The sequence below is a fragment of the Vipera ursinii genome, assembly GCF_947247035.1.
Source record: "Vipera ursinii genome assembly, chromosome: 14".
Taxonomy (NCBI): Eukaryota; Metazoa; Chordata; class Lepidosauria; order Squamata; family Viperidae; genus Vipera; species Vipera ursinii.
The window spans coordinates 2,411,980-2,427,268 of record NC_139527.1 but is presented as its reverse complement, the minus strand read 5'-3'; the positions used below and the strand labels follow the sequence as shown (position 1 = coordinate 2,427,268).

General features: G+C 46.2%; 1 protein-coding gene across 1 annotated transcript; it reads right to left on the bottom strand.

Moving 5' to 3' along the window:
* Nucleotides 1-1,023: 1,023 nt before the first annotated feature.
* Nucleotides 1,024-12,325, bottom strand: GAL3ST1 (galactose-3-O-sulfotransferase 1). Its single transcript, XM_083373346.1, has 3 exons — nt 12,299-12,325; nt 3,916-4,049; nt 1,024-3,385 (listed from the first exon to the last, which is right to left on the bottom strand). Exons 2-3 carry the CDS (start codon nt 4,038-4,040, stop codon nt 2,236-2,238), a joined length of 1,275 nt encoding a protein of 424 aa, XP_083229472.1. The 5' UTR covers nt 4,041-4,049; nt 12,299-12,325; the 3' UTR covers nt 1,024-2,235.
* Nucleotides 12,326-15,289: the final 2,964 nt, after the last annotated feature.

The following is a 15,289-nucleotide window of genomic DNA, read 5'->3' as shown; positions in this document are numbered from 1 at the left end:
ATTTATTACTGAAACCTGGCTGAGTGAGGGTGGTGCAGTGGCTTTGTCTGGAATCTGCCAGCTGTGATTCAGGTGACTTCAAGCCAATCACTCTTAGGCCAGCCCACCTCACAGGGTTGTTGTTGTTGTGGAGAAAACAGGAGAAGGAGAGGGTGTTTGTGTATGTTTGCTGCCTTGAATTATTTGTAAATCAAATAACTAAATGGGATGCAAAGTTAGATGGCAAGAATGGCAGGGAAGTTGGGCCCAGAACATGATGCTTCCTTCCCAGTAGACTCTGGGGACGGAGTCTGAGAGAGCCGTGAGGCCCTCTGGGAAGTGGGTCACCAGAAACGATAATTAACTCCATAGTGGAAATAAATAAATAAATAGGGTTTGTTTTTAATTTCTTTATTTTGGGTATTTATGGTATTTATGTCCCTGTTCACCGCCCTGAGTCCTTCGGGAGAAGGGCGGTATACAAATAAAATAAAATAAAATAAAATAAATAAATTTAAAAAATGTGCTTTTAGGAGCAAAGGAAGAGCCACATTAGCTGATGAAACCATGCACGCCAATGGTTTCTGAGAGTGGTTGGTGCAGATGCATCCAGCCACAGTGGAATCTGTAATTCAGAAACCCATAAGACAACTCCAGATCAACTATCTGTAAGCATCAAAAATAGGTTTTGCGAAAAACAGATTGCCTGGCCAATCATCTCCTTCCTATTGAGTAGCAGATCTCCTGGCCATGCTCTCCTGCCTCAGTTTGCCTGGAATCATAAGAAAGTAACCTACATTGACTTTGGCATCCGTTGACCGGAATGGACTGTGTAGAATGCTGTGAATTTGTGCAAATCCCATCTTTTCTTTGCCTTTTACACCCTGTTTTTGTGCAATTTTAAACAGAGAGGGATTCGGGACACCCGGGGAAGAATTACGCTCATCTCCCATTCATGCAAGCAACAAAATGCTCAGCGCTGATTCATGCTCAGGATGTAACATTAGTAAGGCAAGTGAACAAAACACTACTGTGGTTCAACGGAGGAATTTATGCGCACACGTGTTACAGAAGTGCACATTCCCGGCTCACGTAACTCGGCGTAGTAAAAGTTTCACACGGGCGCACCTGCACTATAAAATTGTAACAGCGATACTGATTAAGTGCTTGGCTGCTCCCTCTCCGCAAAGCGTTCCGAGAATTGGGATTTGATGGAAAGTCCCAAAGTTCCAAAACTTTGGCAGAAAATTACAGTACTTAGAGGGTCCAAGGGAAGAAGGAATGACAGTATGCTTGCTTTAAAGCTTTTGGGGCAGATCTGCTCAAAGTACGTGAAAAATTGTACTGCTCCACCAATGCACCAATGTTCTCTCTTTTTTACTATGGTTCAGGGCAAAGTACCTGTTCGTTTGGCCTCTAGGGAACGGGCATCCGGTCCTACTCACAAAGAAGACCAGGTATGGTACGAGCAAATATCGTCACGTACTTGCTTCCCTGACCTGCCAAACTACCTTATACTGTCATAAGCGGCAGGATGGCAGTTTGTCTTACGATTGCGGCCCACGAGAGTTTGAATACGAGAGAAGAAGGAGTGGCAAAATACTGCAGCTGTTGGAAGCTTCTTGACCTGGTTTTTCACGGCCTGTTTTCAGTCGTTAAAGCAGCAGAGCTGACGGCTTCCATTTCACTTTCTTCTTGCCAAAGTCCAGCCGAAAAACGAGCCACAGGCACAGACCCTTTTCCCCCTACACCTTGGTTACAAGCCTGGATGGCCCATTCCCTCCCACCTATTTTTGTGTTTAATTGCACCTTCAGGAACAGTTTATTCTCAAGATAGTTCTCACATTAGTTGGTGGCCACAAGGCGAGTTCAGTGGGGCAATGGGACAACTTCCCACAGCCAACTCGCTGCAGTTTAACACTTTTAACAGTTCTGTTTAATTATTTAAAATACACAAAAAGTATTTACATTTTTTTTTGCCAGTCACGTTTTGTTCTATCTCTCCTTTTTGCACCCTTTCTTTAACGATGCTGTTCCACTGTTTCTTTGATGTTCGTGGAAGTCTTCTCCCGCAGCGAGTTGCCCTGGGGCAAGATGGCTGTGGTGAGTTGGCCGTGGTGAATCGGCCACGGCGAATTGCCATAGACCCAGTTCAGTGTGTGCCTGGCCAACCAATGGGAGAAATGAGTGGAAAGGGAACAAAGGGAAAGAAAAGCATCGGCATGACTCTTGTGGAGGGACGGTGTGCTCACCCTCTTACCACTTCAAAAACATCCGCACCCAGCCCCATAGCTTGGTGATCCACAGGTTGACCCCGAGGTCTGACAAGTATTGGATCTCGGGGGTCAGCATCTTGCGGCAAAGCTTCCGATGCTTCTTGTTGATCCTCTTTTTCAAATTATAGCCCAGGATGGATTTCTCACCCACTGGCTGCCAGGGCTGCATGGCGGATTCCTCAATAGAGTTGGCATCCACGGGGCGGCCTCCGTCTATGCAGATGCTCTTCATCTTCTCGTTCTCCTCGTTGAGTCTGGCCACATCCTTAGCCATCCTGGCCGTCCCGTAGGCCTCCACTTTATGCCAGAACGTGGTGTTGAAGTACTGGTAGAGCTTGGCGTCCAGGAGGTTCCAGACGGTGGCCTTTTGGTAGAGTTCGTTGGTCAGTCTTGAGACAGGGGAGCCTTTGCGAGCGTTGAGCTTGAAGTAGAGAACGTCTTCCAGCTCCCAGCACAGCAAGTCCTTCAGAAGCACTAAAGATTCGTCAAAGAACTCCAAAAGCATCACCAGACTGAAACGCTTGTCAATCTCGCGAATGTACTGTTCGACTAGCGGGCTGTTGGGGTCCATGTTGTTGTCATAGCCTAAGTCAAAGAAAAGGAGATTCTGGAGGTAGTGTGCGTTGAACCCGTTAGGGTCGTAGTAACGCCAGGGATCCCTCAGGAATTCAGCCAGCTTATCATCTCCCAATACCTTCCAGGTCAAAGGGATGATGCCCCCAAAGTAATGGAAAGAAGACTCAAAGAGGTAGGCGGGGTCCCGCAGCACCGTCACAAAGACGGTGTCGGCCGGCAGCAGCTTGCGCACTTCCTCATACTGAAAGCGCATGTGGTTACAAATGATGTTGAAGCAGACGCCAGGCTGATAGTCCTTCACCTGGCTGCGGTCAAAAAAGGACGGGTAGTAGAAATCGCTACGTCCGTTGGGGAAGGCGAACTTGAGCTGGTGCTTCTCTCCAAAGCGGAAGAGGATATTCAGAATGGTGCTACTGGCCGTCTTGTGGGTCTTCATGAACATGATATTTAGTTTGGGGAGACATTTTTCTCCGGCTGAGCCCTGGCTACTGTTCCCTGAAGCCGATAGCCGGGCCCGAGTGCGGTAGGAAGAGCAGGAATACGGGATGGGAATCCTGGTGGGAAGAAGAAGAAGAAGAAGAAAAAGAGGAACAATTAATAAGGATTTATTTATTTTAGGAGAAATCATCTCTACCTTTTCTTAGGTCTACTTGGCAAAGGTTCTAGACCTGCCATTGGCCTCCAGCCCTCATCGCTAATGTTGAAAGCAGCTATTGGTCACAATGGCCTTGCAATTTTGGTTTGCCTTACAACAATACAGTGCAGCCCTTTGTAAGCAAAGCTGAGCACAGTAAGATCAAAGCAGAAGGTGTCCACCCTATGTTTTCTCTGCAAAGGCGCAGCATTCCACTTTTGTTGGCCTACAAGGGCTTCTCAAACCGAGGACAGAGAGAGAGGGAGACAGAATGTACACTTTCAGCATCCCAGGTATGTACTCCTCCCTATTGTCTCACAAATTTAAATGGTTCCAAAGGCTTTCCATGGAAGATCCCTCCTGGGCTGGTTCCGGATGGAAAACGCATGGCTTCCCCTGTCGCTTCCCGCACCTCCATCGCCTCGTACCGTCTAGGCCAGATTCACTCACTCTGTCATGCTGACTTGTAAGGGTGGAACAGCATACGAATAAAGAACCAGCAAGAAGCTAGTCAGTAGGGTCCCCAGAACGAGGCCTTTGCACATGGACTTCCAGTTCGTCCTTTGGGGGAACATTATGATCGTCTGGAAGAAGAAAGTGAGAGAACGGTTGGGTTAATTCACTCGACAAACTCCTACCTAACAGGGAAGGCTGCCTAATGCAAAATACAAGCCTTGCTGCATCTTGGGTTAATACTGGCTTAGCAACTGGCTGACAGCTGCCCTTCAGGAATTCCAGAGCCCATACCGATCGTGCCGAGGCTTTCCTTACACCTCGTAAGATCATCCGAGAAACGAGAGGTATGGAAAGGATGACACAGGCTTTCGGTAAGCAAGCGAGCAAGCACGGGACATGTTGGCTCATCAGAACTCCATAAAACTATGAAGGGCTTGGAGAAAGTCTAGCCACGTGGATTCTCTTGCATTGGATCATTGCTGGGACTATCACCTAAGCAACTGTAAAACCCAGAAGCATTTGCTATGGGGCACCAAGATGCCAGGGTTCCGTTATCCACCCGCTGCAGGTGAAAGGCAGCAAGGCTGAGGAATGAGGTGGATTTTCTGATTCCTAATTTCATCTAGAGAGAGAAGGCAGCAGTGCACGTAGAGACCCACCCCCCACCCCTCACCCCCCAGGCCATTTGGATGCATTTTCTAGCTGAGAGGTAGTTTTGACATTTTCTCCTTACTGGTCATGCAGCCCACCAACCACATCAGAGTCTCTGCGGGAGGGAAAGTGTGTGTGTGGGGGAGGTCTCGCTAAGCAGAGATTTATTTTATTTTTTATTTTAATTCCATTTATATCCCGCCCTTCTCCGAAGACTCAGGGCAGCTTACAAGCTTAGCAGTAGCCTTCATTCTATGTATATGCCTGCTTATTAGGGCTTTCACACACACACCCCAAGCAGCATTTTTACAAAGTCAGCTTATTGCCCCCAACAATCTGGGTCCTCATTTTGCCTACCTCGGAAGGATGGAAGGCTGAGCCAACCTTGAGCCTGGTGGGATGCGAACCTGCACTCATTGCAGGCAGCTGGTGTTACTTAAGGAGGCATTAGCCCACTGCTCCACCAAGGCTCATACCTGCACACTGCACGCTTGGCCAGCCTGCACCCCCGCCGTCTGTTTTGCAGTCACCAAAGAAGAGAGAGTGAAAGGTGACAGGAGCCGCGTCTAGCCAGGAGGAGTCCACCGAAGCTCAGTGGCTGGGCTGGAGGGAATGCCAGCACTTTGCAAAAAGATCAGGAGTGCCGGGAGTAAAAGGAGAACAACTGCAATGCAGCAGGATTGCCCTCTGTGGTTGTGTTCCCGGGGCCTGCGGGAGGACAAGGCCTGGGGAGGGTAAGGGCCGGCCCGCAGAGGTCCAGAAGGGACCCATTCCACAAACGGAGGGCACCGGTGGAGAACATGCTTTGTGAAGGCGAAAGGAAGAGGTTCCTGCAATGCAGTGCTTCCTGTTCAGAGATCCTGGTCCATGTACAAAGAATAATATAATCTCAAAAGAGTGACATAGGCAGAGATTCCCGGGGGGGGGGGAGGTGGTTCCATAAGTCTTCACAGTTTACAACAGAGGGCAGGACTCAGCAACCAGAGGCTTCAGCCTCATGTTTATTTTGAGCCTGAAAACATATAAAAAAGTGCCACATAAATCCTAAAACAATCTCCCTTCAAAAATAAAACATATAAAAACAAGCCAGAAATAAAAACTAAAAAATCCCCAGTCACTGCCAGATTTCCTTCTAATAAAGGACAAACCCTAATCGTTTCTAATATCCCTTAACTCGGGTCCTTGGATAAGGAGCACAATACTACAGCACAATACTACCAGCTGCCGGCGTCGACTTCCCTCTGCCCTGTGCGTTCCCACAGGGTGCCACCGGTCAGAGAATGTCGGCTGGTGGCCCCCAGGGGGAGGGCCTTCTCTGTGGGCGCTCCGGCTTTATGGAATCAGCTGCCGGTCGAGCTCCGGACGGCACCTGACCTTCGCTCCTTCCGACGACCCATCTATTTGAACAAGCCGGCCTGGCCTGATGGGGGATGTGCTGGGGTTTTAATGGGGATTTTTATATTGTATATTGTTATCGACTGTTTTAGCTGGCTTACTATTTAATTCTTTTTTAATTTTTGTATCTTGTATTTTTTATGTATGCCCTGTTCACCGCCCTGAGTCCTTCGGGAGAAGGGCGGTATACAAATACAATAAAACTAAAACTAAACTAAACTAAGGTGCTCCTTGACTTAATGACCGCGACGGAGAGCAGAATTTGGGGTTCATTAAATAAATAAACGGCTGATTTGGTCAGAGTTCCTAAGTTGCTTCTGGAAAGTGGTTTTCCAGATCTGAGCGTGGTGTGTGTAGAAGCTGAAAACCTGTGTTTGGAACGTGGCTCAAGATCCAAAACAAAACAAACTCACTTGGAATTCCAGCAACGAAGTTTTTATTTCAAAAGAAGCGTTTGCAAAGGCTTGCTGGACTGAAACACACACAGGAGTTCAGCCACACCTTACAGCGCTGTTTGACACATTTTTATATCCTATCCCCGACGCAGATTCCACCTCCCCTATCGCACTCAACGCCCCTTCCCTAATCATCCGATAAACTATCCGGACCGCCTAAAACCACTCTCCTTCCCATGTTCCAGGAAGCCCCCTTACTCCATATCCTATCTTTCACCATCTGATTTTCTGTTACCACAGGCCCCTCTGTGAAGATCTGACCTGGAAAGTTAATACAACCCAGGTGACTAGAAAGGCCCAACAGAGGCTTCACTTTCTCAGGGACTTGCGGAAGAACAGGGTAGAACAACGGCTAATGACCCTCTTTTACCGGTCTACTATAGAGAGCATCCTCTCGTACGGTATTGTGGTTTGGTATGCTGGTCTGACAGCCGCGGATAGGAAGCCATTACAGAGGGTGGTGAGCACAGCACAAAAAATCATGGGCTGTCCCCTGACACCACTGGATGACCTCGCCAGGGCTCGCTGCCTTGGAAGAGGGAGGAAAATTCTCAGGGATGACTCACACCCTGGACGGTATAAGAGTATAGCCAGCCACACCAACAGGCTGAAAAACAGCTTCTATCTGTGGGCTGTTAGGCTTTTGAATGAGAAATAACTTTTGTGAACTTTTGTGAATTTTATGCATAATTGACTGAGGAGGCCGGTGTGTGGTGTAATTGGTTCACATGGTGTGGTAAGATGGTTTGTTGTCACTGTGTGTTGTGGGGTGGGAGCACAAAGGAAGGCTCAGCTAATCTCAATGTACACATAGTTGTAATTCGACAATAAAGGTTCATTTCAACTGTTCTGTCACAATTTGTAACTTCTGCTTTTCGTATTTCTACTTGTCAATACTTAGATAAAAGTATTATTTCTGATCTTCAGTTGGCTTCTGCTTCAACCTTCAGACTCATTAGAAATTTCTGAATAATACTTTTATTCCTTTCACCTGTATCTCGGTTTAGCGAAAAATCTGCCACATCATTTCTTGTCTGTTCTTTTGAACAACTCTTCTAATGCTACCTGTTTCATTTGTTGATTGGCCTAATCCGCCTGCTGAAATAACTTCAAATTCTACATTATTGAAAAATGTGAGGTTCAGCAAATAGGCTTTGTAGATTTGTTACGGAGCATTCTGAAAGAGAGAGAGAGACAGAGAGAGACACAGAGAGAGAGAGAGAGAGAGAGAGACAGAGAGAGACAGAGAGAGACAGAGGGAGACAGAGACAGAGACAGAGACAGAGACAGAGAGAGAGACAGAGAGAGAGAGAGAGAGAGAAAGACAGAGAGAGAGAGAGAGAGAGAGAGAAAGACAGAGAGAGAGAGAGAGAGACAGAGAGAGACAGAGAGAAAGACACAGAGAGAGAGAGAGAGAGAGAGAGAGAGAGAGAAAGACAGAGAGAGAGAGAGAGAGAGAGAGAGAGAAAGACACACACACACACACACACACACACACACACAGAGAGAGAGAGAGAGAGAGAGAGAGAGAGAGAAATCTGAATGCTTCTGTAGTGCAGATCATCCTGCTAGCTGGCCTTTGTCCACACTGGTCAAGACTCCTGGAGGAAGGGGTGAATGTGCTTTGTGTTGCTAGTGCCTGTTTGATACAGCTGAGCTTCTGCGCACCAATGAATAATGAATGGAAACTGTAAATAGATCCTGGACGGGGAACAAGACTCCTTTATTCCTTCTTGACATTCAACACCGCTGTTTCTGTCTCGGACTGACCTTCTTCCGCTGGGACCCCAGAGGACTCGCAAGGAACCCGATACAAACTGGCAGATCAGACCTGCACAACGATCTGGAGTAATTTTGGACCACTCCTCTGCACAAAACTCTTTCAGTGTAGCAATATTCTTGGGGTGTCTGGTGTGAATCGCTCTCTTAAGGTCATGCCACAGCATTTCAATCGGGTTGAGGTCAGGACTTTGACTGGGCCACTCCAGAAGGCGTATTCTGTTCTGTTGAAGCCATTGTTTTGATGAATTACTTGTATGCTTTGGGTCATTGTCCTGTTGTATCACCCATCCTCTGCGGAGCTTCAGTTAGCGGACAGATGGTCGTACGTTTTCCTGCAAGATGTCCTGATTAACTCTGGAATTCATTTTCCCATCAATGACAACAATCCGTCCAGGCCCAGAGGCAGCAAAGCAGCCCCAAACCATGATGCTCCCTCCGCCATGTTTTACAGTGGGGATGAGGTCTTGATGTTGGTGTGCTGTGCCATTGTTTCTCCACATCCTCCATGCCCACCGTAGCTCTCTCACTCCGTCTATTTTGATCCATGAATTTAGCACCAGGCCCATGTTCAAATATAATTCAACGGGCAGACAGCTTGTGAGTTGGGCAAGCGGATACCATTTTAAGCCTCTAAAGGTAGTCCCCGACTTACGACAGTTCATTTACGGCGGCACTGAAAAAAGTGACTTATGATCGTTTTTCACGACTTACAACCGTTGCAGCATCCCCCAGGGTCACCCGATCAAAATTCAGATGCTCGGCAACTGGCTCATATTTAGAAGAGAACCGAATCACAGAGTTGGAAGGGACCTTGGAGGTCTTCTAGTCCAACCCCCCTGCTCAGGCAGGAAACCGGTAGACCATTTCAGACAAATATGTATTGACAATTGCAGTGTCCCGGGGGGGGGGGGTGTCACGTAATCCCCTTTGTGGGACTTTCTGACAGGCAAAGTCAACAGGGAAGCCAAATTCACTCCACCGCTGTGTTAGCAACTTAACAACTGCACTGATTCACTTAACAACTGCGATAAGAAAGGTCGTAAGATCATCCTCTGCAGGGCTATTATCCCTAGAAGCCCTCCTGTTCCTCCTCTTCCTCCTCCTCCTCTTTTAAAAAAACGTCCATCAGAGCCATAACAGAGCTTCCCCCCAAAAAAGCAAAACAAAACAAACAATGCTGCTGTTGTTGCTGAGATTATTGTGTGGCATTAGTGCTCCCTTAATATCCTATGTTTTTGTATTCCCCCCCCCCAAAAAAAAAAACCATCAAGAAGGCTTGAGCATAATTTTAAAAGATTGGACTTCTGACTGCCTTATCAGGGGCCACAGATGTGAGCTCCACCGGTTTTCTCTCTTTTGTGCTGCCCATCCTCTGCCTCTCCATTCAGCCTACAGGTTAATCATTAATACGCCCCAGTGGTAGAGAGGGAAGCAATAAGTCCTGGAGAGCCATGTTGTCTCAGGGTGGGTTTTCAGATTTATTTTTATTTTTATTTATTTTAATTCCATTTATATCCCGCCCTTCTCTGAAGACTCAGGGCGGCTTACAAGCTTAGCAGTAGCCTTCATTCTATGTATAGGCCTGCTTATTAGGGCTTTCACACACACACCCCCAAGCGGCATTATTACAAAGTCAGCTTAATTGCCCCCAACAATCTGGGTCCTCTTTAACATGGAAGTGTTTATTTTATTTATTTATTTTATTTTATTATATTTATATACCGCCCTTCTCCCGAAGGACTCAGGGCGGTGAACAGGGCACATATAAATAGAGAATACAAAAATTAAAAAGGACTAAATAATAGCCCAGATAAAGACAATAACAATATAAAAAACCCCATTAAAAACCTAACATCCCCCATCAGGCCAGGCCAGCTTGTTCAAATAAATGGGTCTTCAGACCGCCTCGGAAGGAGCGAAGGTCCGGTGCCATCCGGAGCTCGACCGGCAGCTGGTTCCATAAAGCCGGAGCGCCCACAGAGAAGGCCCTCCCCCTGGGGGCCACCAGCCGACATTCTCTGACTGGAGGCACCCTGAGGAGGCCCTCTCTGTGGGAACGCACTACATAACTATTTCTCTCAGCACTTACTACATAACTATTTCTCTCAGCACTTTCCACGCAAAAACGCACGGCAACAGGCAAGAACTCCGAAGGGTATCCGCAAGAAATAACTTGAATTTTGGTGTCGGCTTATTTAAACAATGTTCAGTTGAAAAAAAAAAACTACTATGGAAGTAAACGCAGAATAACTCTGCTGCTTGCTTTTTTTTTTTTTTAAATGTTCGGGAGTTTAAGTTTAAACTATCCCTGACATGGTTTACTGAGTTTGGATTGGTTTTACGAGCTGTTAGCTGTTTTGCCCCGCTGCTTTTCCATAGAACGTAGCGGATAATTTAGTACAGGGGGACATTAGAGAGAGGGTGCAAATGAATATGCAGAGATTGGTTGGAGCAAGAATTCACCATGCCCTAAAACAATACCAGTTAGAACACAGAATATAGAATAAGAGGGTTGGAAGAGACTTTGGAGATCCTCTAGTCAAGCCCCTCCCCAAGGCAGGAGAATTTATACCACCCCCGTCAATAGTTCTATACAGTCTGTTCTTGAACACCTCCAGCAATGGAGCACCCACAACTTCGGAAGGCAAGCCGAAATTCCACCCATTAATTGTTCTCACTGTCGGGAAATTTCTCCTTAGTTCCAGGCTGGATCCAAGTTTCCACCCATTACCTCTTCTCCTGCCCTCAGGAACTTTGTAGAATAGGATTCCCTTCCCACCTCTTCTCAATGATGGCCCGTCAAGTACCCAAAGACTGCTATCATATCACCCCTAGTCCTTTTTTCCCCCCATTAGATTAGACTTGCTAGCTCCCTCAACCGTTCAATCGTGCCGTTCATCCTGCATGTCCCCTTATCATCTTGGTTGCTCTTCTCTGTACTCTTTCTAGGATCTTAGCATCTTTTTTTTTTGCCAAGATATTTTCTTATCAACTGGCGCACATGCCAGGGGGGTATAAACATGCCTTTCCTTCCTGCTGGAATACTACCTAATTGTTATTAAATATCACTTGCTGTCCAGATTTCTTTCTTGCCCAGTTTTCCAACGCCTCGGCCCCTGCCCTAGTTCTGCAGAAATAATCCTGGGGTTGCAGCTTACCTCTTTCTTCTCTGAAGCACTTTCTTGGAGTCCTTCTCCTTGGCGTGTGTTAAAGCGAAGCTTGCCAAGAAAACCTGGGGATGCTTCTCCGACATGGAGCAGCGTCTCCTCAAGGGCATCCGTCCCAGCGCTCCAGAAAGCTTTTTCCAAGCTTCGGACAATTTTTTCTCCCACTTAGGGCTAACTCTTTCCCTTGGGAAGCTCACGGGACCCTCCCCATCTCCTCCGCAGAAAATGCTCAAGCAGTTCAGCTACTGTACTGCCACACAAAGGATTCTCCTCCCACCTTTCCTGGCACAGAGGAGACATTCACCAGCCTTCCCAGAGCCCGTTCTGGAACAAAGCCACTGCTTGTATCTCTCGGCAGGACTGGGATCAAGAAAGACATTGTCCCTGGCACAATTGGTTTTCCCTTTCCCTCTTTCTCCAGCGAGGAGCAGCAAAAGTCAGCAGACCCGCCCCCCTCTCAGCTCAGTCTTACCCCAGTAGGAGCTGACAGCAGCAAACAGAAAGGGCTGCACTTGGGATGGACAACCGGGGAAGGTCAGCATCTGGCGAGGACCTGGGATGCAAAGGGGCTCAACAGCTCCATGTGGCCACTGGCGTTTTCGTCCCATTCGGCTGCAGCCTTGCCAGCCCACTGGTGACCAATTCAAAGGGCAAACTCTGAGCTACAAAGGGTTACTTTAGGATGGGAGTACTAGAGATCCTTCAGTTGTTTAGTGAATCGTAATGCCCAGCATTCTTCAACCATTAGCCCATGCTGGCTTGGGCTGCAGTTCAGCAAATTTGCACCACTTTGGCAGAACCGGTAGCTAATTTTTGTTGTTGCCCAGGCCCAGAATGGACTTCCGGAAGCGGCATCCACACAGAGAACCGGTTGTTCACCTATTTGAATCCCACCACTGCCTAAAAGGAGACAGCAGAGCAAATTACCTGGAAAATGCTTTTTGAATTACGGGATTGGAGTCTCTCCTTCTCTTGAAAGCTGCAAAACAAAAACGCAAAAAGTTTCAGTTAGAGCTGAAATACTTTCACAGTCCGGACAGATTTCATGCTACATCTGAAGCTGTGTGCAGCCCCCACCCCCCACCCCCCATAATTTGTTCCAAATCAAATTACACTATTGAGAGATTGCTAAGGGAATATTCCTGTTTCTTTTCTGGCCTGGAAGACAGCTGAAATGAATTGCATCACTTTTGTTGTTGTTTTTTCCTTTGTTAGTTGATTTCTAAAAGAAAACATTTTGAAACCATTCAGGTTATTGAAGAAGTGTGATGTTCGGAACCAGGCTGCTCACCATTAAACTCAGGTTTATCTGTGGCTAATCTTCTAGCAGCAAGCCTTCATGATTGTGCTTGCAGACTACTGCACAACTGTCTGCAAACACAGCTCCACTAATGCTCCAGTAAGGCACTGAGGCTATGAATGCTGCAGTCCATCAACTCTGTCCCAACTGAGCGTAAACTGCTGTTTTGAAGGAAGACAATCCTACTTGAAAGGAACAGATTATTATTCAGAAATTTCTAATGAGCCTAAAAAAATCGATAGAGGAAGCCACCTGAAAGTTGTAGCTAACCTAAACCGCAAGCAAAGGAAATACAGAAATAATTATAGGAGCTGACCTTTGTTAACAGAAAATTAGATGGTGATAGGTAGGATGTGCTCAAAAGGGATTCTTGAAACATGCGAGGGACAATGGTTTTAGGCAGTCGGGATAGTTTATTAGATGATTAGGGAAGTGGGGTTGAGAGTCATAAGGGAGGACAAATCTGCCTCGGAAGCAGGCTATAAAAATGTGTAAAACAGGTGTTTTAAGGTGTGACTGAATTCCTGTGGACCCAGATTGTTGGGGGCAATTAAGCTGACTTTGTAATAATGCCGCTTGGGGTGTGTGTGAAAGCCCTAACAAGCAAGCATATACATAGAATGAAGGCTACTGCTAAGCTTGTAAGCCGCCCTGAGTCTTCGGAGAAGGGCGGGATATAAATGGAATTAAAATAAATAAATAAAATAAAAATTTCAGTTCACCAAGCCTTTGCAAATGCTTCTTCCTAAATAAAACTTTGTTGCTGGAATTCCAAGTGACTTTGTTTTGGGATCTTGAGCCACGTTCCAAACACACTTCCTATGGGGAAGTCTAAATATAAATGTAGGATTCGAAAGCATGCTCATCTTTACCTGTGCTACTTTCTCTATATAAATTATTTTTTTAAAGAAGAGGCCTTAAGACTTGGCAGCAGATTTTTTTTTTTACCCCCAGTTTAATCTTACTTTGTGGGAAGACCTTTCTTAAATTCAGTATAATGTTTCTTCCTGGCAAATAGAGGATAAAGTTCAGTCCCTTGTTCAAATTTGGATTTTAAAAATCTCAGCACAATAAGGTTGTGGAATAATTATCCTAAATATCCTAAAACCAGCAGTCTGGCAGCACTTTTCCCAACTAACAGATGTCGTTAAGCTTTGGAAAAGGGACTAGACAGCCATTTGACTGAAATGGCATAGGGTCTCCTGCTTGAGCAGGTTGGACTAGACGACCTCCATGTTCCCCTTTCAACTCTGTTATTCTGTTATTAAAATGCAGGCACATTTTATTTATCAGATGCACGCTGGAGTGACGTAGGGTTTAAATTGGGGAAAGGGGGGGGAAAGGGAAAGGGAAGACAATCTATATGCAGATTCAGGTTACACATAATACAAATTACCCTATTAGTAATGTGTTTGTTGTGAACATCTCAGTTTACCAGAAAAAGCTAGTTTCTTGCTTTTGAGGTCTGTTTTTCCTCAAAATGGTTATTTTGCATCCTGTTATGGTTAGGGCTACCAGACAACTGGAAAAAGAAGGAAACGTCATCCTTTTTATGCCCTCTGTCCAGCTGGCATAACTTTTAAAAATCAAATATTGTCCAGCTTTGTGAGTGTCTTGAAGGGGTGATGGGATTTTGGACTGTTTCCACTAGTTAATTCAAACTTCTGTGTATTGTGATCTTATAAATTGTTTGCTTCTTTCTTTCCCTTGTCCGTTGACAGACTCGATATATTATTTATTTCTTGATTCCAGCCATCGACCTCAATCCAGCCCCTTACATTGTATGAACTCTATAGAAGCCATGATTCATCCTAAGTTTCTATAGAGAAACTTGAAGCGTGCGTCAGTTCTATATTATCACTAGTTCTTCAAAACCAAAAGAGTTGTTAGGGCGAAAAAAACCACATTGCAATTGGAAAAACCAGTCTTTCTGAAGCTGGAAAAGGTAAAAGTTAGTAAACATGCAGTTGGAAACAGCCTGTTTCTGAGGCTAGAAAAAGTAATTTCATGTAGGTGTAGGCCTAACATTATAAGCTGCCCAGAGTTGCTTGATAGTGAGATGGATGGCATATAAATTTAATTTGACCTCCCCCCTATGCCCTCTTGGCTTCACGGGAGAGCACCTACCTCCTCATCTTGATACATATATAGTAACTGCCTTTCATCCAAGATATTAGGGCCCACCCTTGTTCTGAGGAATTCACCATGGCTGCCATTTTGCTAAAAAAAACCAAACGGATTTCTTTAAGCCAAAGGCCCGGCAGAGCCCAGCCAAGGATCAACTTGCTCTCTTCCTGGGCTTCCCTAAGCCATTGTTTAGCCTGGATTGATCAAACAAGCCACACCACACCATCAACTGAGACATGCCCTCAGCCGGATAGAGTCCTTCTTGAGGACATTCACTCCCTCGGCCACCATTGCAAACCACAGTTGAGAAGGGGGGGGGAGATGACCAGTAAACCACCATTGAAGCAGGCCGCAGCTTCAAGCCATGGGAGATCGGCGCACGGCTGGGCCCAGCCCCAGGGCGGCTTAACCAGGATGGTGAACCATGGTCTATTGAAAGGAGCTGAGGTCAAGAAAACAAAACAAACACCAAGAACGAAAATCAAGGCCAC

Excerpts from the sequence above, each read along its gene's own strand:
- GAL3ST1 (XM_083373346.1), bottom strand. The coding sequence starts at position 4,040 with ATGTTCCCCCAAAGGACGAACTGGAAGTCCATGTGCAAAGGCCTCGTT. Across the intron at positions 3,386-3,915 it reads TTACAAGTCAGCATGACAGA|GATTCCCATCCCGTATTCCT; the intron begins GTGAGTGAATCT and ends TCTTCCCACCAG.